Source organism: Chiloscyllium plagiosum, chromosome 13 (assembly GCF_004010195.1).
Source record: "Chiloscyllium plagiosum isolate BGI_BamShark_2017 chromosome 13, ASM401019v2, whole genome shotgun sequence".
Lineage (NCBI taxonomy): Eukaryota > Metazoa > Chordata > Chondrichthyes > Orectolobiformes > Hemiscylliidae > Chiloscyllium > Chiloscyllium plagiosum.
Window position 1 is genome coordinate 36,866,782 of NC_057722.1, and position 23,984 is coordinate 36,890,765.

The following is a 23,984-nucleotide window of genomic DNA, read 5'->3' on the forward strand; positions in this document are numbered from 1 at the left end:
TCTCCTCGACAACATTGTCATTTTCTAGAGTGAATACTGTCGAAAAATATTCATTAAGTGCTTCCCCTATCTCCTCTGACTCCACACACAACTTCCCACTACTATCCTTGATTGGCCCTAATCTTACTCTTGTCATTCTTTTATTACTTAAATACCTATAGAAAGCTTTAGGGTTTACCCTGATCCTAACCGCCTACAACTTCTCATGTCTCCTCCTGGCTCTTCTGAGCTCTTTCTTTCGGTCTTTTCTGGCTACCTTGTAACCTTCAAGCACCCTAACTGAGCCTTTACATCTCATCCTAACATAAGCCTTCTTCTTTCTCTTGACCAGAGGTTCCACTTCCATCGTAAACCACGGCTCCCGTGCTCTACAGCTTCCTCCTTGCCTGAAGGTACATACTTAACGAGAACACACAGGAGCTTTTCCTTGAATAAACTCCACATTTGTAATGTGCCCATCCCCTGCAGTATCCTATGCTTCCTAAATCTTGTCTAATTGCATCTTAATTGCCTTTCCCCCAGCTGTAACTCTTGCCCAGTGGTATGCACCTATCCCTTTCTATCACTAAAGTAAACATAACAGAATTGTGATCGCCATCACCAAAGTGCTCACCTACTTCCAAGTCTAACACCTGGCCGGGCTCATTACCCAATACCAAATCTTATGTGGCTTCGCCCCTTGTTGGCCTGTCTACATACTGTGTCAGGAAGCCCTCCTGCACACACTTGGACAAAAACTGACCCATCTATCGTACTTGTACTATAGTGTTCCCAGTCAATATTTGGAAAGTTGAAGTCCTCCATGACAACCACCCTGTCTCTCTCACTCCTATCGAGAATCATCTTTGCTATTCTTTCCTCTACATCTCTGGAACTATTCAGAGGCCTACAGAAAACTCCCAACATGGTGACCTCTCCTTTCCTGTTTCTAAGCTCAGCCCATATTACCTCAGTTGACGAGTCCCCAAACATCCTTTCTGCAACTGTAAATACTGACCTTGAACAACAATGCCACACCTCCCCCTCTTTTACCATTTTCTCTGTTCTTACTGAAACATCTAAATCCTGGAACCTGCAACAACCATTCCTGTCCCTGCTCTATCCATGTCTTCGAAATGGCCACAACATCGAAGTCCCAGGTACCAACCCATGCTGCAAGTTCACCCACCTTATTCCGGATGCTCCTGGCGTTGAAGTAGACACACTTCAAACCAACTTCTTGCTTGCTGGTGCCATCTTGCGTCCCTGAAACATGATTTTGGACCTCCCTACTCTCAACCTTTTCTATACTTGAACTACAATTTTGGTTCCCATCCCCCTGCTGGATTATTTTTAATCCACCCCAATAACCTTAGCGAATTTCCCCCCCAGGATATTGGTACCCCTCTGGTTCAGATGAAGACCATCCTGCTTGTAGAGGTCCCACCTACCCCAGAAAGAGCCCAATTATCCAAGAATCCAAAACCCTCCCTCCTGCACCATCCCTGTAGCCACGTGTTCAACTCATCTCTCACCCTATTCCTTGCCTCACTAGCACGTGGCACGGGCAACAAACCAGAGACAACAACTCTGTTCATAGCTTTCTCTTTATGGCAGTAGTGTCCTCCGACTGAAAAGTGTCAAAAGTATTTCCGATATTCCAAATGCAATCTAACTAAGGCAGTTGAAGCAAGACTTCTCTACTGCTGTACTCAAATTCTCTAGCAATAAAAGCTAACATCATCCCTAATTGCTTGCTGTGCCTATATTTTACATTTCAGTGATTTATCGAAGCACAACCATGTCTCTTTGGAAAGGTACACTTTGTAATCTCTTACTATTTAAGAGGGACTCTACACATCTGTTCCTCCTACCAAAATAACAAACCTCTCAGTTTTCCGAAATCCATTCCATTTGCCACATTCATGCCAACTGACTAGGTCTGTGCAAATCCCTTTGAATTTGCTTTTGCATTTTCTTCACAGCGCCTCACTTCACTTAGCTCTTTGTCAAATGCAAACTTGGAAAAATTACATTTTTTTAATCACCTTATTCAGATGGTTTTTTTGAACAATTGGGCCCATTTACTGATCCTTGAGGTACCACACTAGTTGGAACCTGCCATTTTAAAAATGACCCATTGATGTTTATCCTCTGACTGACAGGGAGAATCCTGAATTCTTGCATTAAACATTTCCTTCTGTCAGACATGTTTTAATTTTGCTAATCAAAATGCAATGGACATTTTTATCAAGAGCTTTCTGAAAATGCAAGTCTGTTATGTCAACTGATGCCCTTTGTCAATTCTGTATGTAACATCCTCAAAACACTCCAACCAGTTCATCAAACATGGTGTCCCATTCACTAACATGACTAATATCCAGTCAGGTCATTAGAATAGTAGATGTGATCTATACGGACTTCAGTAAGGCGTTCGACGAGGTCCCCCATGGGAGACTGATTAGCAAGGTTAGATCTCAATGAAATACAGGGAGAACTAGCCATTTGGATACAGAACTGGCTCAAAGGTAGAAGACAGAGGGTGGTAGTGGAGGGTTGTTTTTCAGACTGGACGCCTGTGACCAGTGGAGTGCCACAAGGATCAGGCTGGGTCCTCCACTTTTTGTCCTTTATATAAATGATTTGGATGTGAGCATAAGAGGGTACAGTTAGTAAGTTTGCAAATGACACCAAAATTGGAGGTGTAGTGGACTGCGAAGAGGGATACCTCAGGCCACTGTTGGAACATTGTGTGCAATTCTGGTCTCCTTCCTATTAGAAAGATATTGCGAAACTTGAAAGGGTTCAGAAAAGATTTACAAGGATGTTGCCAGGGTTGAAGGATTTGAGCTATAGGGAGAGGCTGAACAGGCTGGGGCTGCTTTCCCTGGAGCGTCAGAGGCTGAGGGGTGACCTTGTAGAAGTTTACAAAATTATGAGGGGCATGGATACGGTAAATAAACAAAGTCTTTTCCCTGGGGGTGGTGGAGTCCATAAGTAGAGGGCATGGGTTTAGGGTGAGAGGGGAAAGATATAAAAGAGACCTAAGGGGCAACTTTTTCACACACACGGTGGTACGTGTATGGAATGAGTTGCTAAAGGATGTGGTGGAGACTGGTACAATTGCAACATTTAAGAGGCATTTGGATGGGTATATGAATAGGAAGGGTTTGGAGGGATATGGGCTGGGTGCTGGCAGGTGGGACTAGATTAGGTTGGGATATCTGGTCGACATGGACGAGTTGGACTGAAGGGTCTGTTTCCATGCTGTATCCATGTGCCCATTTATACCATTCTTGATAATAAAATTTAACATTTCCTCTCAATATGATACAAGGTGTATAGTTCCCATTTTCTTTCTCTCTCCCTTCTTAAATAATGGGATGATATTTGCCATCTTTGAATCTGTAGGAACCATGCCAGAATCTATAGAACTTTTCAAGATGATGCATTCACAATTTCCATAGTTATCTCTTCCAACACTCCAGGAATTAAAATATCAGGGACCAGAGACTTGTCAACTATTACTTATCAAACTTTAGTTATGAATACTAGTTTCCTTTAATTCCTCATTCTCCTTAACCTGTTAGATTGTGAATTCTAGGAGATTAAATTTATCATTAAAGACAGCAATAAAATGATCATTCAGCTTCCCTAATCCCCATTTTAAATTCCCTGACTCTGCTTTTATGGACCTTTATTTGTCTTAAACAAATGTTTCCTTTTTATGCAGATGTGGATGCTTTTACTGTCTTTTTTTGTAGTTGCATTCACATTCCATCCTCCCTTTCTTTATCACCTTCTGAGTCCTCCTTTGCTATATTCTAAAATCCTCCAATCCCCAGGTTTATTGCTATTACTAGAGCTTTATGGACTTTTTTTTATAATCCTTAACATTTTTGTCTGCCATGATTGACTAATTGTTTTAGGTGTTTGTACCTTTTAAAGAAGGTACGTTTGTTGTAAACTATGCAATTGTTCATTAAAGATGATCCGTTGCCAATGTACCGTGCTACTACTTACTGTAATCATCTCAGTCAATTTATCCCTTACACCTAAAATTTTTGTTTTGTTCAAAGTTAGCACCTTGTCTTCAAATTGAACTACCTATTTTTCAAATAAAATGTTAAATTATCACTTATGGTTATCTCTGTGAGGATAAAGTTGCCATACAAGGATTGCAACATGACCTTCACCTGAGTAATCTTTTGGGTGATGGGATTTTCTTGAGGAGAGATTGAAGAAACTGGACCTGTAGTAGAGTTGTGAAGAATGAGAGATGATCTCATTGGAACTTACAAAATTCTTTCGGGGTATAGCAGATAGAGGGAGCTAGGATGTTTCCGCTGGTTGGTAAATCTATAACCAGGGAATATAATCTCAAAATGGGGAGTACATCATTTTAAGACTGAGAACTAGAGAAATATCTTTACTAATAAGGTGATGATCTTTTGGCATTTTCTACCCCAGAGGCCTCTGAAAGCTGAATTATTGAGCATGTTGAGTATAAAAATTGATACTGCAGGAAACTGGCATTTTGTTAGATGAGTCACCTTGATCAGAATGAAAGGCAGCGCAGTCCTGACAGGTTGAATGGCCTTCACCTATTGGAAGGAGTACTTAAGCAAGCTGGCAGTATAGAATATTCTGCTTTGCAAGAACGTTTTTTCCTCTCTCCTCAAGCTTATTGGTAGACTTAGTATCCTTTCCTCAACTTCGCAGACACTTTGAATGTGATTCTCATTGATGTCTGGATTCAAACTGCAATTTCCTGCTGCTAGGTTAAATGTTCCAAGAATGAAATCCCTGGTCTAGGGGATAAATTATTTTGATCTATAACTGTTTGCTCATTTACTTGTTTCAGAACTTATTTAAATCTGTGATTAATATGGAATTCTAACTTTATCATGACAGTGTACAAAATGTCTGCACGTGACTGCATAAACCCTGTGATAATGTATTACACTATTCCAAGAATTCAATAAATGAAATTGTTCAAAACATTTAAAATCACAGGTACAAAAGTAAAACATTTTGCTTCAGGAAATCTGAAACAAAAAATACAAAATAATCAGGTCTGGCAGCATCTGTGAATAGAGAAGCAGTGTTAATGCTTCAAGTTCTGAAGAAAAATCACAGACCATTTAGTGTGCTAGTGTTCTCTTTCAGATATTCTCATCCAGTTAAGTATTCCTGGTGTATTTTGGTTTCAAATTCAGGAACACTTCAGATAAACAAGGGAGAAAAATGACCTAATAACGAGTAGAAATGGATAGGAAACTGAGTTTTTGGGAAAGAAAAGTCCACACAATATGGAGATTTAGCTTATTTTGACTTGCTGGTGCTATGTAAATCTACTAAGTGTACAATGGTCAGTTTCTATTCTTTTATAAAGCTCATAACTATTTAGTACCAACGAGATGAAAAGCATACAAAGTTGAATTTGTTAATCCAATCATAAATTAAAGTAAGCTTTTAGAACTTTTAATTTACTCTTACCATTGATTTATATAATTAAAGGTTTTCGCAATTCCACCATTCAAAAGTAGTTCAAAATTTCTGGGAAAATAAATTATGAAGAGTTGATAGAGCTCAATTCGTAGTTGATGCAAGAACTTGTTTTATTAAATAGTGATGATCACACTCAAACCGGTTATCTTTTTTCAATTTTGATAATGGCTTTCTATTTGTATATTTCATATTTAATAATGAAGTATAGACTAATTTATATTGATGTACAGAAAAGCAATTTACTGTTCCTTAGATCATTCATTTAGTTTGTACAACCATGTTTGCATGTTGTTAGCCTATTTGCATAGTAATATAATTTCTCACAGTCAAACTTTATGATATTACCTACTCTGTATTGTGCACATACACCAAAGGTCCATGTGAAACACAGAAAATCAGCCTTTTGAAGTTCAATCAACATGTCTTTGTTCATTGACAGATACTTACACGAATATTTGGGGCCGGTCTCTATCCTCCAAATTTAAAAGAGCATCCTTTGTGTTTATGTGATTGTTTGCTTTTTTCATCCTATATGTGCTTTTGAGGTATCAACTCAATGCTCAGGTTTAACATTTTGAATTGTTTTCCAATAAATATCTGACTCATCTCAATATATGTTGAACCTTGCCAAGAAATATTTGGACTTTGTGTTAATCCAGAATTTATTCACAATCTTCATTTGTTAAGAACTCATTGTCCATTGCTCAAAAATTGAAATCCCAGCATTCTTGATAACTCTTTAAGAGCACATTTAGGTTGGTGGTGTTGATGAAGCTGGATGATGGGAAGGCTTAATTTGGATCTCTGCCCTTATTAAATATGTGTTTTCCCCAAGGAATTTGAACCAACTTCCCCTATGGCTTTCAGAAGTTTGCCTTTACTAATCCAGTATCCTTACCTTTGACTCTTCACTATCATATTCTACCTTAATTTAAACCATGTTGTGGGCACATATCATCTGTTTGCAATGGTTATCTTCCCTACATAATTTTGCATGACTATTTCATTCAATGTTTCTTTCTTGGACACGAAAAATACAAATCTAGGTAGCAGCTCTTGATATGTTAAAACAAACCTTTATCAATTGATCACTTACGTTTCCTTTTATGCTTTGTTTTGCAATTGCTAAAACTACCAACATTATTGTTCCTGCACAGCTGTCAAAAATGCTCTGCAAATCCTCTCTGTTAGCTCATCCTCAATCTTTGTCTATAATAGTGTTTTACTATTTCTCTTCATTATTCAAAATTTCATGTAGAGGAAAGTCCCTGAAATGTCTTTGCACAGTATGTGGTTTGACCACAATGTGTTGCTACAAAGGCTAGTAGGAGAAAGTGACTTAAATATGTTTGAAAGCAAAGTTGCTAAATAATTCATTGATGATTCTTAAAATAAATAAATATCACAGAGCTGATTGTCTAAATTAACATCTCTTGTATTTTGTGATTTAAGACTGCTTAACAAATGATGATCCCAGACTTTAGTACTACTTATGCCCAATCCATTAAGTTGTTGAGGAAGTTTGAGGATATGTTAAGGGAAATGTTTTGTGAACTGTCAGAACTCTGGGGAGATGCAAGTCCATTTTTTGTGTATTGAAAGCTGTAATGTATGATTGACACCAGTGTTTGCAAAAGATAAATGAGTAATTTGTTAATGTAGCCTCAGTTGGGTCCCTAGGTATAACTCAAAAAGAGGTCTTACAGTAAAGATGTCAGCGGAACTTAGCATGGAACACCTTCCATGTAGCTGTTTCTTTGACCAGCAGCCTCAAAACTGCCTGACTGCTTGCTCTGAACAGCCAGACTGATAAAACCAAACCAAACCGGAAAAAGCTGAGCTGGGAGAACTTGCCAGTCCCCTTTCATTGTACAAGTGTTTTTTTAAAACTGGAAAGCCTTTTTCCCCGAGGCAGTATTTGTTAGCTATAATCGAATTGGTTCTGAAACCCATAAAAGCCAGACCTCTCGGAGTCTCTGCATTTACGACCCCTCTGAAAAAAACACGAGGGACAACCTAACCTTGTTAAAGGAGCAGCACATTAGGTATTAAACTTGCATTCACTGATTCTGTTATGCCGTACAATTGGCATCACTTTGCACTTCATTGGCAGGCCATTTATTTTTCAAGAATGAACATTACAAACAAAGGCCTTAAGCAATCATGACTACTACATTGTTCACACTAATTGCTTCTTTATCCTGTCAGCTAGGAAAATGTAATTAGGCATTAACTTCAAAACATTATTTGCATTTCGTATCGGTATTTCTGTAACGTATTCCACAGCTATCACTCAAACACAGTGCTTTGGAGCTGCCACATTCACAGACTCAACTTAAGTGCATAATTTGTGATAAGTAAGGGTGTTTCTTTTGAGTAACTGCGAGAATTCTATGCCTTCAATGTAGCATGAAAACTTTGGTTGCACAACATACGTTTGGATAAATTTACATACCACAGACTCCTCATCAAGGCATGTCATTGACTTCCTTGCAAAGTGTCCCATGGTACGTTGTATCATGACACTTCATTGTGATTGATCAGAAGGCTTAGGCGTACTTGTAGTGAAATGGTGTTCTCTTTCTGACATTCCCCACAGATCATCTAGTCATGCATCTGACTTGAATATTGCCAAGGTTGGAGTCCTTGAGGCCTTGCTTCAAATGTGAAGACAACATTAAAGGAAAAAGCAATTTCAACATAGTCAGAACGCCCAGAAGGATAATACCCTCCAATGGCTGCCATACAGCCTCCTGAAAGAGAAGCAGCAGGTGAAGACCCCAATGGAGGCAGAAGAGAATGATCAGACCCTGCATTCATATGCCTCACTATCGTTTTCTACAGCACTCAAAATCACAGTGAAAATTCAGATTAAGGATGTCTTGGGCCATCATCACTGAATTGTGTAATCTGCTGGAGCAGGGCTTGTGCTCAGAATGAAAACCTGAAAGAACTGCAGATGCTGTAAATCAGAGGCAAAAATAAAAATTGTTGGAATGACCCAACAGGTCTGATAGCATCTGTGGAGTGAAGATGTTTCAGAGTTAATGTTTTGGGTCAAGTGACCTTTTCTCAATACTTATTCAGAACTTGTGCTAAACATGATTGGGTTACCATCCAATCTAATTGGACATCAAGTTCATAACTGCCCTGAATTACTATACCAGTGGCTCATTTCAAGGAGCAACTGACAGCCTGAGTGGCATCTCCGAATTCTGAACCCATAAGTACATCTGGGATGTTACTGATACCGTTTTTGCCTGGACCACCCCATAACAAAATGAGGGAAGCAGGTAGTGGGATTCTGCAGTCTTGCTGGTATTCCCCCAGCTGCAGGGTGCTATGCTGCTTTGTGAGAGGGCCTTATTAGCATCCTGTAGAACATGTCAACAGAAAGACGTCTACTCCATTAATGTTCAACTAATCTGTGACTATAGATATCAGATTTTGGTGGAATGTACTAAATATACTAGGAGCTACCATTATATGTCGATACTAGAGGACTCTTAAGTTCCCACCTACTTACAAGGGCATCAGGTTGTAAAAGTTGGCTGTTGGGAGATGAGCGCTATCCCTCCATACAGACACAATTACAAAACCTCAAAATGGCAAAGAATGAAGATGCAATGCTGCCTTAGGTTTGACCAGGGATGTAGTGGAACAGACCACAGGCCTTCATAAAGTGAGATTTTGATCCTTTAACCATTTTGGTAAAGTCTTATAGTATAAGCCAGCAAGATATCTGGCATCGTGGTGACATGCTGAGCCCTTCACAACTGGAGCTGACAAAGTGATGCCGTGGATGCAGAGGAGATTGATAATAATCTTCTGAAGATGAAACTGAAGGTGCTAATCAAGATATTGATCAGGAAGGATATCCAGAAGAGTTATCATAAAGCAATGCGTTGTCTTGCCCGATAAGCCATTTCCTTTTATTGTATAACTTTCTGCTGATTATTTGACAAGCAGCTCATACAAAAGACATGGATCATGTTACTTTTGCTGTGCTTCACTTTTTCTATTGCTGAATAAATGTTTAATTATCCATCTGAGTGCATGCTTAATATCTTCAGGTGATTCTGCTTTCAAGACCTTTTGCAGGTCCTGCTGACCATGGGAAAAAGCAGCAGTAAGTGAAACAAGACACTAATATCACATGGCACTCAGATTAGATTAAAAATCAGACAACATCAGGCTATAATCCAACAGGTTTAATTGGAAGCACTAGCTTTCAGAACACTGCTCCTTCATCAGGTGGTTGTTGAAAGTTGGTGCTTTCAATTAAACCTGTTGGACTATAGCCTGGTGTTGTGTGATTTTTAACTTTGTACACCCCAGTCCAACACCGGCATCTCCATATCACTCAGATTAGGTAATTCTTCAGGCTTCAATTGGCCATCCTAATATCCAACTGTTGTATAGTGAAGTTGTAAAATTATAGGTAGCAGGTTGAAAGCAATCCCGAGGCATCTTCTTTTGACCCTTCTGTCATTGGTTGTGAACAGATTGCTAAATTACCCTGAAGCTCAGAAATACTTGAGCATCTTGTAGACACCATTGAACTTGAGAGAGGCAGCATTTGTACAGCTTTTCTTGGTCGAACACTGCGCCGTAAAGGTGAGTGGATATGTGAACTGCACATTGTGTATCTTCCTGCCTTGAATGGTAGATGTTCTCATGGAAAGCTGATAGAATGAACATATTCCTCCAGAGATGTGTGGAATCATCGCTAATTCCATACCTTGTGAATGAGAGTAAGTGTGGAAGATGTGTGCAGGCCAGAACCTATATTGCATATAGTGTCCATATTTTCCACATTAAAGTCCAAAGCTTGGCAGTAGTCATCAACATCATGATTCAACGATATCTGATATCTGAAGCTATCTGCAGTCAATGAGTTGGTTGCTAGTAAAAATAAGTAAAGATTAGTCGTTACAATTTCTCTCATTCTTGGGATTTCTGAAGAGGATGCTCATTTCTCACATAAGCATGCCTTAACCATGTCCAACAGCAACAAAGATATAGACTCATAGAGATGTAAAGCATGGAAACAGACCCTTCAGTCCAACTTGTCCATGCCAACCAGATATCCTGACTTATTCCAGACTCATTTGCCAGCATTTGGCCCATATCCCTCTCAACCTTTCCCATTCATATATCCATTCAGATGCCTTTTAAATGTTGCATTTAAGAGCAGACATTTTAGGACTGCAAGTGCATATAATTTTACAAGATTATTTACAATTAGGTGTCACCCATCCCACATATATGTGCGGTTAGACATACAGAGAGGGAGAGAAGAAAAATATTAAGCTTCAATTGGGGTAGAGGAGGCCAGCAGTGATTGGTCCTGTTAACCTGGAAGACTTGGGTAGTGGTACCTCAGAGGAGGAGTTTGTGTCTGGTAGGCCCAGATCTGCTGATGGTATCCTGTTAAGGAACAGGTTATCCTCCTTACCTGGAGTTCCTGCAGGTTTTGGTATCATAGGCAGGGTGGAGCATGGAGGACTAGGTCTTTCTTGGAGTGTTTTCAGAAGAAGCTCCTTGATGGCCTGTGGGTTGCTTCTTCTCCTTATGGGTTCCTGCTAGCACCACCTTGTCTCCCTGAGTGGAAGGGCCATCTGGAGTGAGGTTGAGGTCCCTCATCTGAACCTTTGCCTTGCCATCAATGCTGAGACCTGTCGTTGCAGGGATTGAGTTCAGCACCACGTGCATATCCAGTAGACAGTGAATTTGCTGGACCTGGAACTCCATGGCAGTTTCCACCCTCTTTATCGTGACAACCATAAGCATACATGATAATGTTGGAGAACTCCTAAATCTTTCGATCCATTTTTCCAACTGCCTTAGATAAACCAGCCTGCTGTTCCAGTGCCTGACTCTGCATTTTCGCAATTCTCAATGGCTCAGACAAAGGATTGTCTTCTGCTTGAGCTTGAGTTGATGCATGTTGTACAGTCCCCTAAGTGCAACATGCATCAACTCAGGCTCAGGCAGAAGATAGTCCCTTGTCTTAGCCATTGATAATTGTGAAAGTGCAGAGTCAGGCATGAGAGCAAGCTGGTTTATCAGATGGTGAGAGTTTTGTGGAGCATGCTAATATGCTAAGGTGGATAAGCCCCAGGGCCTGATTGTATCTACCCAACGTTATTGAGGGAGGCAAAAAAGATTGCTAGGGCCTTGACCAAGATCTTTGTATCCTCATTAGCCACTGGAGAGGTCCCAGAGGACTGTTGAAAATAGCTAATGTTGTTCCTCTGTTCAAGAAGGAAAATAGGGATAATCCAGGAACTATACACCAGTGAGTCTCACATCTGTGGTTGGGAAGCTATTGGATAAAATTCTTAGGGATAGGATTTACGTGCATCTGGAAAAGCATGGCCTAATTAGGGACTGTCAGCATGGCTTTGTGCAGGCAGGTCATGTCTTAGTAATTTGGTTGAATTTTTTGAAAAGTTAATCGATGGAGGTAGAGCAGTTAATCGATGGATGTTGTCTACACGCATTTTAGTAAGGCTTTTGACCTGGTCCTTCTCGGTAGGCTCATCTAGAAGATTAAGATGCATGGGATTTCACAGTGCCTTGGCTGCATGGATTCAGAATTGGCTTACCTGTAGAAGGAAGAACATGGTGGTGGAAGAGTATTTTCAGGCTGGAGGTCCATATATGTATATATATATATATATATATATAATAGGATGAGAATGTAGATGAGTGGGTTAGTAAGTTTGCAAATCAGACAAAGTTTGGTGGAGTTGTCTATAGTGTAAAACGTTGTTCAGGGATACATCGGGATACAGATTAGTTGCAGATATGGGCAGAGAATTGGCAGATGGAGTTGAATCCATGTAAGTATGAGGTGCTGCACTTTGGGAGATCAAGTATTAGGGAAAAGTATCAGTTAATGGTAGGACCTTGAAGAGCATTGATGTACAGAGGGATTTTGAAGTTCAAGCTCCCTAAAAGTGGCCACACAAGTAGATAGGGTGGTAAAGAGCATGTATGGCATGCTTGCCTTTATTGATCCAGGAACTGAGTACAAGAGTCAGGTGAGGAGAAAATAAGCACTGCAGATGCTGGGGATTAGAGTTGAAAAGTGTGGTGCTGGAAAAGCACAGCAGGTCAGATCGCATCCGAGGAGCAGGCAAATCGACGTTTCGCGCATAAGCCCTTCATCAGGATTCCTGATGAAAGGCTTATGCCTGAAACATTGGTTTTCCTGCTCCTTGGATGCTGTCTGACCTGCTGTGCTTTTCCAGCACTATACGTTTTGATACAAGAGTCAGGATGTCATGTTGCAGCTTTATAAGACATTGCTTGGGCCATACTTAAAAATATAGCATTCAATTCTGTTCACCAGATTACAGACACGATGTGGAGGTTTTTGGAGAGGGTACAAAAGAGGTTTACCAGGATGCTGTCTGGATTAGAGGGTATATGAGTTATAAGGAGAGTCTAGAAATACTTGGATTGTTTTCTTTGGAGCGGGAGTGGCTGAGGGGAGTCTTGATGGAAATTTATAGAATTAGGAGATGTGTAGGTTGGGTTGACGGTCAGAATATTTTTCCCAGAGTTGAAATGTCTAAAACTAGGGGGCATGCATTAAAGTTGGGAGGGGGGGGGGTTCAAAGAAATGTGAGGGGAAAGTTTTTTTACACAGAGTGGTAGGAGTTGGAACACACTATCAGGGATGGTAATGGAGGCAGATACGATAAGGGTGTTTAAGAGACTTTTAGATAAGCACATGAATATGCAAGAAATGGAGCGATACAGACCACAGGCAGGCAGGAAGGATAGTTTAATTTGGCATCATGTTAGGCACAACATTGTGGACTGAAGGGCCCATTCCTGTGCTTTATTGTTCTATGTTCTATCTTCTATCCCAACATGAACGGGCGTATTCTTTTTTAGCCAGCTGGAGTATTTTCTCCTCAGGTGGTGATCGAAGCCTTATGTCTGCCATCCCTCCAGTTTGTGGTGGGGTTGGAGCATTTGCAAATGTTCTTACAGTGTGACAAAGGGAGGGATCAAATGCTCGAAGTAGGAGCAATGGATCCTGTGGTTGATTAGAAAGAAGGGAGCCCTGAAGAAGCCCTGAAGAAGCCCTGAAGAAGGGCTTATGCCCGAAACATTGATCCTCCTGTTCCTTGGATGCTGCCTGACCTGCTGCGCTTTTCCAGCAACACATTTTCAGTTCTGATCTCCAGCATCTGCAGTCCTCACTTTTTCCTCATTGATTAGAAAGTGCAGAGGGAAGTAAAAATTCATAGTTTGAAGTTGAAGTAGGTGAAAGCTATTGAGTGCATGTGATTCATTCAATACTGAGATATACAAGTTGGCGAATACAAGTGCAGTTACAGAGTTTGAGTGGTGGTTTGAGAATGTGAGGTAGCAGAGCGTAGGTGGTGGCATTTATGATTGTGGAGTGCTGAAAATCATGATCTTTCTTTCTGCACTGCTGTACATTCTGCATTATACTAGGCACAGCACTGCCACAGGCTAGTAACTCAGTCGTGGCACACTGGATCTTCTGGCATGGCCTCTTTTGCTAGTGTGTGAGATAAAACACTCCCCTCCTCTCCACCATTCTGTAGATCACTGTGAGCAAAGGAGGGAGTTAAGATGCCTTTTTGGGTCATGTAATCTCTGATAACGATTCAACCTCAGTGACACGGTGTGAAGCGCAGTTCGTGACTACCTTGTATGGAGTCATGTGCAGCTGAGCTTTAAATATGATGCCAGCAGTATGGTTGCCAGAAGTTCTGGCAGCAACAAACACCTCACCTGCTGTGCAATTTTACAATAAGGACATCAAAGAACACAAGAAAATAATTGATGAGGTGAAGAGCAGAAGATTGAATGAGGGAAATTGCAGTGAGCCATGGTGAATCCAGCAGTTAGACTGTTGGAATATTGGTTAAAATTGTGCATAAGACATCATTTCAAAATTTTCTGAAGTATTGGTGTATTGTAAACTGTGAAGACCATAGTGTTAAACTTGAGAATGACTTAGGCTGGTGGAAAGGTGGACACATGGAAATTGAAATTCAATACCAAGAAATGCAAGAAAATTCATTTTGGTACGAAGAACAAGAGTCAATCCAAATACTGTTATAATTGTAAAGGGTCTCCAGGAGGAATCTCTGGATATTTGTACACTAATCATTAAAAGCGCAGGAGAAGTTGATAAAATAAACTGACAAGAAATCATACAGGGTCTCAGATTTTATAAATAGGAGCACTGAGTATCATCGTAAGATATACTTCAACCAAAGTATTGTGTCCAGTTCTGGGCACCACTCTTTGTGGAGGATGGGAAGGAACGGGGAAAAGAGATTTGTAAGGATTCCAGGGATGATGAATTTCATCTATTTTGATAAATTAGAGAAGTGGGTCTATTTTCATTAGAGAAGTGAAGATTATGAGGAGATTTCATGGTGATGTCCAAAATAATTAGAGGTCTAAGGAGGTAGATGAAGAGATGCTGTTCTTCTTGCGAGAGGTTTGAGAACTAGAGGGCACCAGTTTAAGGGGATTGAATAAATGAAGCATCAGTGACATGAGGAAAATTCATTTTATGTAGCGAGTTGTTAAGAGGTAGAATGCCCTGCCTGAGAATGTGGTGAAAGAAGATTCAATTGAGTCCTTCACCACAGACATAGAATGGTAGTGCCATTTATTTGATGTGCATTAGTAACTCATTATTAACAACACTCTTTAAACCCACCACCTCTATGACCCAGAAGAATAAAAACTTTGGAACATCTTTACCTGGAAGTTCTCTTCCAAGTCACGTGTCATCCAGACTTAGAAATATATTACTGTTACTTCCGTATCATAGAGATCAAATCTTTTAATCCTCCCCACCCCGTACCTGCACTGTGGTAAACTTGCTCATCATGGGTTGCAGTGGTTCAAGATCAACATCTTTCCAAGGACAACTAAGGTTTAGGAAATAAATGCAAGCTTTGCCAGCAATAGCTGTATCCCATAAAAGTTGCATCTATCACATTCATCGGAAACACAATTAATTCGATGGCTACAACAGCAGGTCAGAGGCGAGGAATATTGCAGCGAGTAACTTCCGTCCTGACACACCTAAGCCTGTTCATCATTGAAAAGGTACGCATGAGGAGTGTGATAGAATACTCCCTGCTTCATGGATGAATGCAGCTCCAACAACATTCAAAGGTTGGTACCATCCAGGACAAAGCAGTCTGCTTGACTGGCACCACACTGACAACTACCCAATCCCTTGAATAGCTGGCAGATTGAGAAATCCAGGTGGATTCGCAAAGCCCATAAGAAGGAATTTCCATGATTTTTACCCAGTGATAGCACCATTTAACTTCTCAACCACTTCCATCTAGATGGACAAGTATACCAGATACATGGAACCACCACCCTTCCAGTCACTCACCATCTGACTTGCAAATATATCATTGTTCCTTCAGTGTCACTGTGCCAAAATCTTTGATCCTCTTCTTCGTCCTCCTCCTCGAGTCTACCTACAGCACATGGACTACAGCAGCTCAAAGTGGTAGTTCACCACCACCTTCATAAAGGCCACTAGTGATGGACAATAAATGCTGACCAGTCAGTGATGCACACATGAGAACATTTAAAAAAATCTACAAACAGTTGGGTGGTAATATTGTGAAGTCTCGAAGTTTAGATCAGTGTTGGATACTTCTGCAAATAGTTTTGGGGTAACAGAAGAATTTACTATCAGTGTTTCAAGCTTCCTGGACAATTTCCTGGGAGTTCAATATGTCAGGACTTCCACATGATCCTAATGTTCGTCTTGTGTCACATGTCTGTCTCCAGAATATCTGACCCATATTCAGCTATTGATAATTATTAATAGCAGTACAATTGTTTGACATTATGTGGTATAATGTGAACTGACAGGATTATGTATACATCATAGATGCATTTTAACATGACTGCAGAGTATGTTGAGCTGAAATTATTTTAAGTCCAGTACTGAAAATGTTTGATTTCTTAAGTGTTTGTATGAATATATGAAGTTTCTAGTCTTATGAAAATTCAACTTAGATATGTCTTAGAAGTAGTAATGAATTCTACAAAGAAGTCAACTGTGATTATAATTTCAAGACTTTGATAGAAAGCTGTTACCAGTTTATAGATGATGTAATTTTGCAGTCCCCTCAAACCACCACCACCACCATTACCGTTGCTGCATCTTTAGATACTTATTCAACTTTCAATCAATTCGCTGCACCATTAAGATGATCAGATTTTGACCTTGCACGAAGAATCTTGAATACTTGGAAATAAGATATAACTGCCTGAACTTGCAACTGTCCCTGTAAGAAGTCCTTTGAAAAATGAAAGGCTAGTCAGTCACTTGTATGTGTTTATGTTACAATGTCCTCCTAAAATTTTAGACATTTTTCATAATTTATCTAACTAGCAATTTTTTAAATTTGCTCTATAAAGAATATTAATTGTTTTAACTTTTGTACTGTGAAAAACACCAAAATTATTCTTTGCCCAAAAATGGTGCTTTTGAGTACGACAGTCATTTAAGCCATTGCAGAAGGCACTTTAAACATTATTGTATTTGTTTGGGATCTTGAACTTTATACATTTAATCATATTTAAAGCATATTTGTGTACTCAAAATAGTTGTTCGTGATACAGTTTTGACAAAAATAGGAGGCAAAGGATGTCAATGTTGTACTTTTGATCAATGTTCAGAAGTATCACAGGAAATCAAAAATCAGTGAAACGTTTTATCAAGAAAAACGTACAAAATTTGCACTTTCAATCTTCAAGATTTGTTCTCGCTGTTTCATCTTGCCATCCATGTTCATTGTTCCTAATTATCCTTCCTTTCAGTGCATGCAAAAAACATTGATACTTACCCAGCATGAGCATTTAACTTATTTGTTAGAAGTATTTTCTGTAAGAATGTTGTTGGACACACTGTGATTGTTCCCATTAGAGCTTGCTTGACACTAAAATGCTTGTTGGTGTGTATTGTATCCTGTTCCGGCTGCTGAAAGTTTATAAGTGCTTGTATTGCATCTCTCAATGTTATAAAATGTATACTCCGCTACAGGAAAAAATGAGTTTCCATAAGTTTTTAACTTTCTGCTAATGGACAATATCTAAAAATAATTATTAAAGTAAAGAGATGAAATTAAATAAAAAAAAGTTTACATTCAGGTACAAATCTATGATCTACATATATACTGCTTATTCAATGTCTGTTGTCGTTGTGATCCTTGACTCATACATTATGTAATTTGTGACTTTATGTTACCTAATTTAAATGTTATTACTACATATACCTTCAAAAGGTATATAATTAATTTTAAGAATTTTGGTTGACATTTAATATAGACTTGATATTAATATATTGAATTCTTTTGATTTTATAGTCGATAACATGTTCAAATCATTTCACTTTAATTTCAATCAAAATTATTATATTGTAAGTTAATGATGCACTACAATGCAGAGGAAACATATTTAGGAAAGGTTAAATGTAGATAATAACTTTGAGAAAGATTCCTACCCAAATTAATTTGGATGTTTTTTGCTTTTGGCTAGTAAACATCACAAGGTGATGGCTTCAAAAACCCTTCTTTGCATTGCATTCCATATTTTTATTTCTGGAAAAATCTCTGGTGAAAAGGTTTCTCTTCTGCATTTTGTGAACTGCATTTAAAAGTTATTTGAGAGCTATATATATTACTTTCAGAATGAGAAAATAGTTAATTGATGTAAAGAAACTTGAGACTTTTGATATTGCGACCTGTGTAATGGGTCGAACAGGTTAATTATTAAGAAAGGATTTGAAATTTTTTTTCTTGAAATGGTGGGTATACTGATATAATATGACTTTTTGTATTTGGTGCATAATATTTTCTATACATAATGGTTGAAAAACTTATAATGTAACTCAACTTCTTAAATATGTGAAGTGTTTTAATTTTTTATCTTTTTATATATTTTCAGATACTTTATTTTTTAAACAAATGCGTTTTACATTTCAATTTTTCAAGAAATGTTTTAAAACAATATTTTCTAGATCTTCTGAAGTCTTGTATGTTCTTGAATTCTCGTTTTTCCTCCATTTTCTTCATTTTTAATCCTAGGTCCCCTTGCAAAGAAACAGGCTGATGATTTAGGTGATAATGATGGCGCAGAAGATGAAGGTATTTTTTTTTGACGCCAAACCAATATGCATGACAATGACTGTCTAAATTTTTCGTCCCTCTGAAAATACATTTTTAATGCATTTTTGAAGTGCAGATTTTTAGCACTTAGTTTTCAAACTTTTTGTCTTATTGCTTGTTATTGACATTTTATCATTTTTTTACTTAAATGCTTTAAAATTATTCTTCCACATTACTTGAGTATAGCAATTTAGAAAAAAAGCCTCCACGAATCACTATTTGAACAATTCTTTTTAAACACTCATTTATGTTGATGTAAGTGTTAGGTCCTTACGTGGTATCAGCTCAGAAATCATATCATTTAGCATATTAAAGTAGTATTATATTTCTGCTAGCATTAATGCATGCCTTCATATTAATTTTTGTAGATACTAGACTAACAGATCAGGTGCATATGGTTTCTTCTTGAGTTATGTCACAGCCACCTATAAATGTTATCAATTTATAGATCTGTACTATTTTATTCTTCACATAGGGTTAATTATTTCAAATCTAAGTGCTTCTCAAGCAAAGATCTTTTTAAATCTCTCCTATATTTGTTGGAGAGATTAGAGTGCTGGACATGTGGAAAAGGACCACCATTATGTATAGTTAGATATAGCATTAAGATGTACGTATTTTGTACCATATAATAACCGTTGGCTTTCTTTATAATAGCTTTCAGATATGTAAATTCCAATTTGATTGTACGTTGCCTATTGGCTTCTCGCAGCAATGCTGCACCCATATATGATACAAGCATATTAAGATCAGGAACAGAATGTAGATTATATGGTTGTACAGGTTTTTATCAAATTTTGATGTTCGACAACTCCACCTTTCTATGTCCTCAAATAGTCCAAAGTAGCTTGCTACTTTCTCCAGTTGCCTCTCTGACTCATTAAGCTATGACCAAAACTTTAAATGATTACTTTAGCACAGTAAAGATTGACGTTTCTAATGCTCTGCCAGGAGGCTTTTGTGCCTCAACAATGCAGGTTTCAATGTGTCAACCCTTGTCAGCCTGCACTCTCAGGAAAACTTCATATTACCACCACTCCCAAAGTCTCTATATCCAACTTGTGCATCTGTGAGCTTATTTCAGAATTTTTACAGATGGATTCATATTCCTGTATTGCATGCTTCCACCTAATTTGGCAATTGTTCAGCCTGCCTTATATCACTGAGATCCACTGCACCATTGGTGGCAATGCATCGAGCTGTTACACTTCTGCTTAAGAACTCTCAGGCTAGTTTCCTTTTCCTTGCAACCTTTCACTATGTTTAAATCTCTCCTCAAACCTTTTATTTCAATGAGCTCTTGATATCCGACTCAACTGTCTCGACTTTTCATACATTTTCCTCCAGTGTTCACTGTTTGCTTGCTTCCTTTTCATTTCTCCTACATAAGTGGAATCTGTTGTTTATATTTACAAATTTTCTTTCTTTATATTGTCACCCATACTGCTGCTGTGATCTTGCAGTATACTTTAATGAAAATGCACCATTTCCAGTACAATAATATATAATAATAATGTTTCACAGCAGAAAATTGCCTCTGTCATCCATCATCAGGAGAACAGCAGGTGTCTTTCTAAGCATAACTAATCTTAAGAAATTTGATGAATTAACTGAAAGAAACTATTTACCATATTGCATCATTGTAATCAATGTACTTCTGTGCTGTGTAATCAGTCATATGTGTGGCATCTTTTAAATATTTTCGTAAGTTTGGGTCTACTTTAATTTGGGTGGAGCATTATCTCTTTAAAAGTAATAAACACACTTGTTTGATTTGTATTTTAATCTATCTATAAAGTCACCTGACTGTTAATTAGAAGGATCTTAGCACTCTTAAGTTAAGTAGAATGCAATTTAGTGATCAATACTGTTTTAGTTAACTTATGAAGTAATTGTAGGGAAATTAGTTTAAAGAAGCCATCATCTGTATTTGTGTAGATTGGAGTAGTTTGTTCTGCTACCGTGCCATCATTATCATTTCCATATATTCTATTTGGAATAAGGATTGTACCTCATTGCTTATACATATGATCACATTAACTTTAGGACTTATTTCTGTTGTCAAATCCGACACAATTCCAAATATTGCAATGTATATGCTAATTACTTTTAGTAAAGCACTGCTTGTTCATTAATAACATTTTAAATTGAGTGTCACTAGCTCCTAAAATCAATCATAATGCAACATTAGAAAAAAATGCTTTGACAGATTATTAATAAAATTATCCATAAACATTTGCTTGAGAAACATACTGCACGTTTTAAAAAAAGGTTAGATACCACACAGCTTTTAAATTAATAATTGCTTAGTGTATAGAACTTTAACATTGCTAAAAGGAGACATGCAGCATTCCAGTAGCAATGTCCTGACCTGTCAGAGTCTATGTGCCTAGCTTGAGAGCTAAGATTGACAGCTAACTGTTGTTGTTGCATCTCCTTGACAACAATGGCCCAGCTAATCAGCACCGTCTTCTCATGCTGTATAAATTGGTGTCCATTTTCTCAAGTCTGTTTCTTGTATCACTGCCTTGATGAGTCCAAGTCAAAATGCTTTGACTTCCTGTCTCCTTTAAGCAAACTTCTCATTATTACAAAATGAGCAATTTTCTTACACGATCCGTCTTTCTGGTTCCAAACCTTTTGAATTATGTGTCATTTTTCAGATATTCGAGATAGTGGACCTAAACCTGTTATGGTCTTCATCCATGGTGGATCATACATGGAGGGCACTGGAAATATACTTGATGGAAGTGTACTTGCAAGTTATGGCAATGTCATAGTCATTACTGTCAACTACCGGCTTGGTGTTTTAGGTAAGACTGTGCTTCCTTGGTGATTCAGGTCAAATTCTTTGGTGAATAGTATTTGCATCTTCTGTGGAGCATTTCTGTGCTTACAATATATCTGAAGTATGCTGCTGAAAGGATGAAATGTGAGATGTGGTAAGATTTTTGGATTTTTATTAAGATCAGCTGCAGTGTCACTATAGTGTTATTAATGATTCACGAGGATGAAGTGATAGCCATAGATATTGAGCAGTGTAATGCCCTCAAAAATTTGTTAAAAATCTGGCTTCATTCCCAATCGTCCTCTAAAGTGAAATAGTTGGTTCCAGACAGATGTAAGTTGAGTTAATACTTCGGTTCTAGATTGCTATTATTGTCTTATTGATCGTCAAATTCTGAGTGACATTAAATTGGTGACTCAGCAGTGCAAAGGGACAATTGTTCAGAACTTGATGTTCGGATATGCTGCTTTGTATGCGAAATGTTCATTACTTGCGCTGTTGTTATTTCTAGCCTAACATAGTCAACAATTAAGCTTTGAACCAATGTTTATTATAAATGTAGTATTTGTTCTGGAGCTTTAAACAAATACTTTTGGTCGAAATCAAATCATTTTTAGTCACATGATTTATCTATTAAATAATGAGTACTCTATAAACCTTTGCTTACCTTTGTGCAATGAAATCAACCAACAAATGCTTGGTGTGTAATGTTATCTTACATATGTAATGTACAGTTTTGTGCTTCATTTTGTCATCTGACAATTCTAGCATATTTGTACCATTTTGAACTAAAACTTGCGATGTAAAAAAACATCAGAAGAATGAATCAGAGCAGCAGGAAAAGGGTGAGGACAGTTGAAGTTTTGGATTTTCGTCACAACAAATGAACATTGTAAGTCTTTGACTTAGAAACAATAAAGTCAAAGAAACTGTTTTACACCTTTAGCTTCACACTGCATAATCTGTGGCAACAGTGTAATGTAATATTTTTAGAAAATGTTAGGCAATCGAATAAGTATTTCAATCAAGAGTACACCAGATTGTGGGAAAAAAAATTACATGGTCCATAACTTCATGTTGTTCCATCGGCAGCTCAAAAAATGTAATGGATTCCAAAATATTGAGCATCTGAATTTCATAATGTTGGGTCAACTGGAGACATTTAATAAATCTGACGGAACTTGCCTGAAGATGGTGGTCCTGCTCAACTTCTGATATATTGCAGTTTTGCATGCGGAAAGGAGTTGGCAGACTGTGATTCATTCAAGCAGGAAAGTTAGACTAAGCATGGCAATTTGAAATTAGTTCCAAATTCAAAATGACCCCATCTTCACTGTTCAAATCGGAATAACCCACAAAGCAGGAGTTGAAAATTAATGGAGTAGATGAGGCCTATTTAAGTTTCATGATCTGAAGATTTTAAATTCTCAGTCTTTTAAATGTAACAAAAAACACAGGCTAAAACTCTGAGTTTTAAAAAATATGTTCTGCTCACAGCTTTGATCGACATGTTATCTGGTGTAGTTTAGAGAAAAGCATTAACTACAATTTCAGAAAACTTCTTTGTTGACACCTCGCAAGAGCTGTTACTATATTGACGCCATTATCATAAGCTGCAAAAACATTCATTCCAAACATGGTTGGAGAACCAGGGATGGTGGAGAAGAATGTTTAGTGCTCTCAGACATTGAATAGCTTAATGACTGGTCCTTACAGTTCAGTAGAATTTGTGCAGAAAGTTATGTATTCTGCTCAGTTTTACAAAATTTTCTGTGACTCTGCTGAATGCTCATTTGTCATGCTGCATCTAGGCAGTTGGTTTATACTACCTCAGAACTTGCACTGTTTTCTTCTCCAAAACTTTTTCTCCTGTCTTCCCTCACCCTTCTGCTACTCTAAATGGAAATATCGGATCACCGGAAAAATGTAAATCTGACTTGGATCTGCTAACGCTTTGAGTCTCCTGATCGTGGCCTTGGGTGACAGTCTTTCATGGCCATTTTGAGCACAACTTCAGTCTCATTCTCACAGTCTCATGTGAATTAATAAAAATATCTTGTTTGGGCAGCACTAATTGATTATTACAAATATTGGAAAGGGAGTTATCCAAACTATTTTGCGCTTAATAGAAGCAGATGTTTCATTTACATTGTATACAACAAGAATGTTAAATTTATGTTCTAAATAAAATTCATAGGCGTAATTGTAACCTTAGCTGCCTAGAAGGCATGTGGTAAATTCAGGTTCAACCCCTACTTTACATTCCACCCAATTTTACGCTCCATTGATTTCACTCGAGTACCTTTTGATAACATCTTATTAACTGACGTTGTACTTGAGTCTACTGACCATTTAATACTTCCCATTGATTTTAAACAAGACACGCTAGCATAGTATTATATTGCTAGATTAATAATCCAGTCTTGAACTTGTGGCCTAAGCACAGGTTTAAATCCAACAAAATAATGTGGAATTGGCTTCAATTCTCCCCCCCC

At 38.1% G+C, this 23,984-nt stretch overlaps 1 protein-coding gene across 8 annotated transcripts in view; it reads left to right on the top strand.

Annotated features, from left to right (window-relative positions):
* Positions 1-23,984, top strand: part of nlgn1 (neuroligin 1) — a 666,539-nt gene that overhangs the window by 202,098 nt on the left and 440,457 nt on the right. For 5 of the 8 annotated variants that reach the window (XM_043702211.1, XM_043702212.1, XM_043702213.1 and 2 more), the window contains 2 exons: positions 18,621-18,680; positions 21,365-21,514. The exons of 1 other annotated variant lie outside the window; for it this stretch is intronic. In XM_043702211.1, coding sequence (XP_043558146.1) covers positions 18,621-18,680; positions 21,365-21,514 — 210 coding nt within the window. The remainder of the gene's footprint in view (positions 1-18,620; positions 18,681-21,364; positions 21,515-23,984) is intronic. 2 more of the 8 variants (XM_043702216.1, XM_043702217.1) reach the window with 1 other exon arrangement.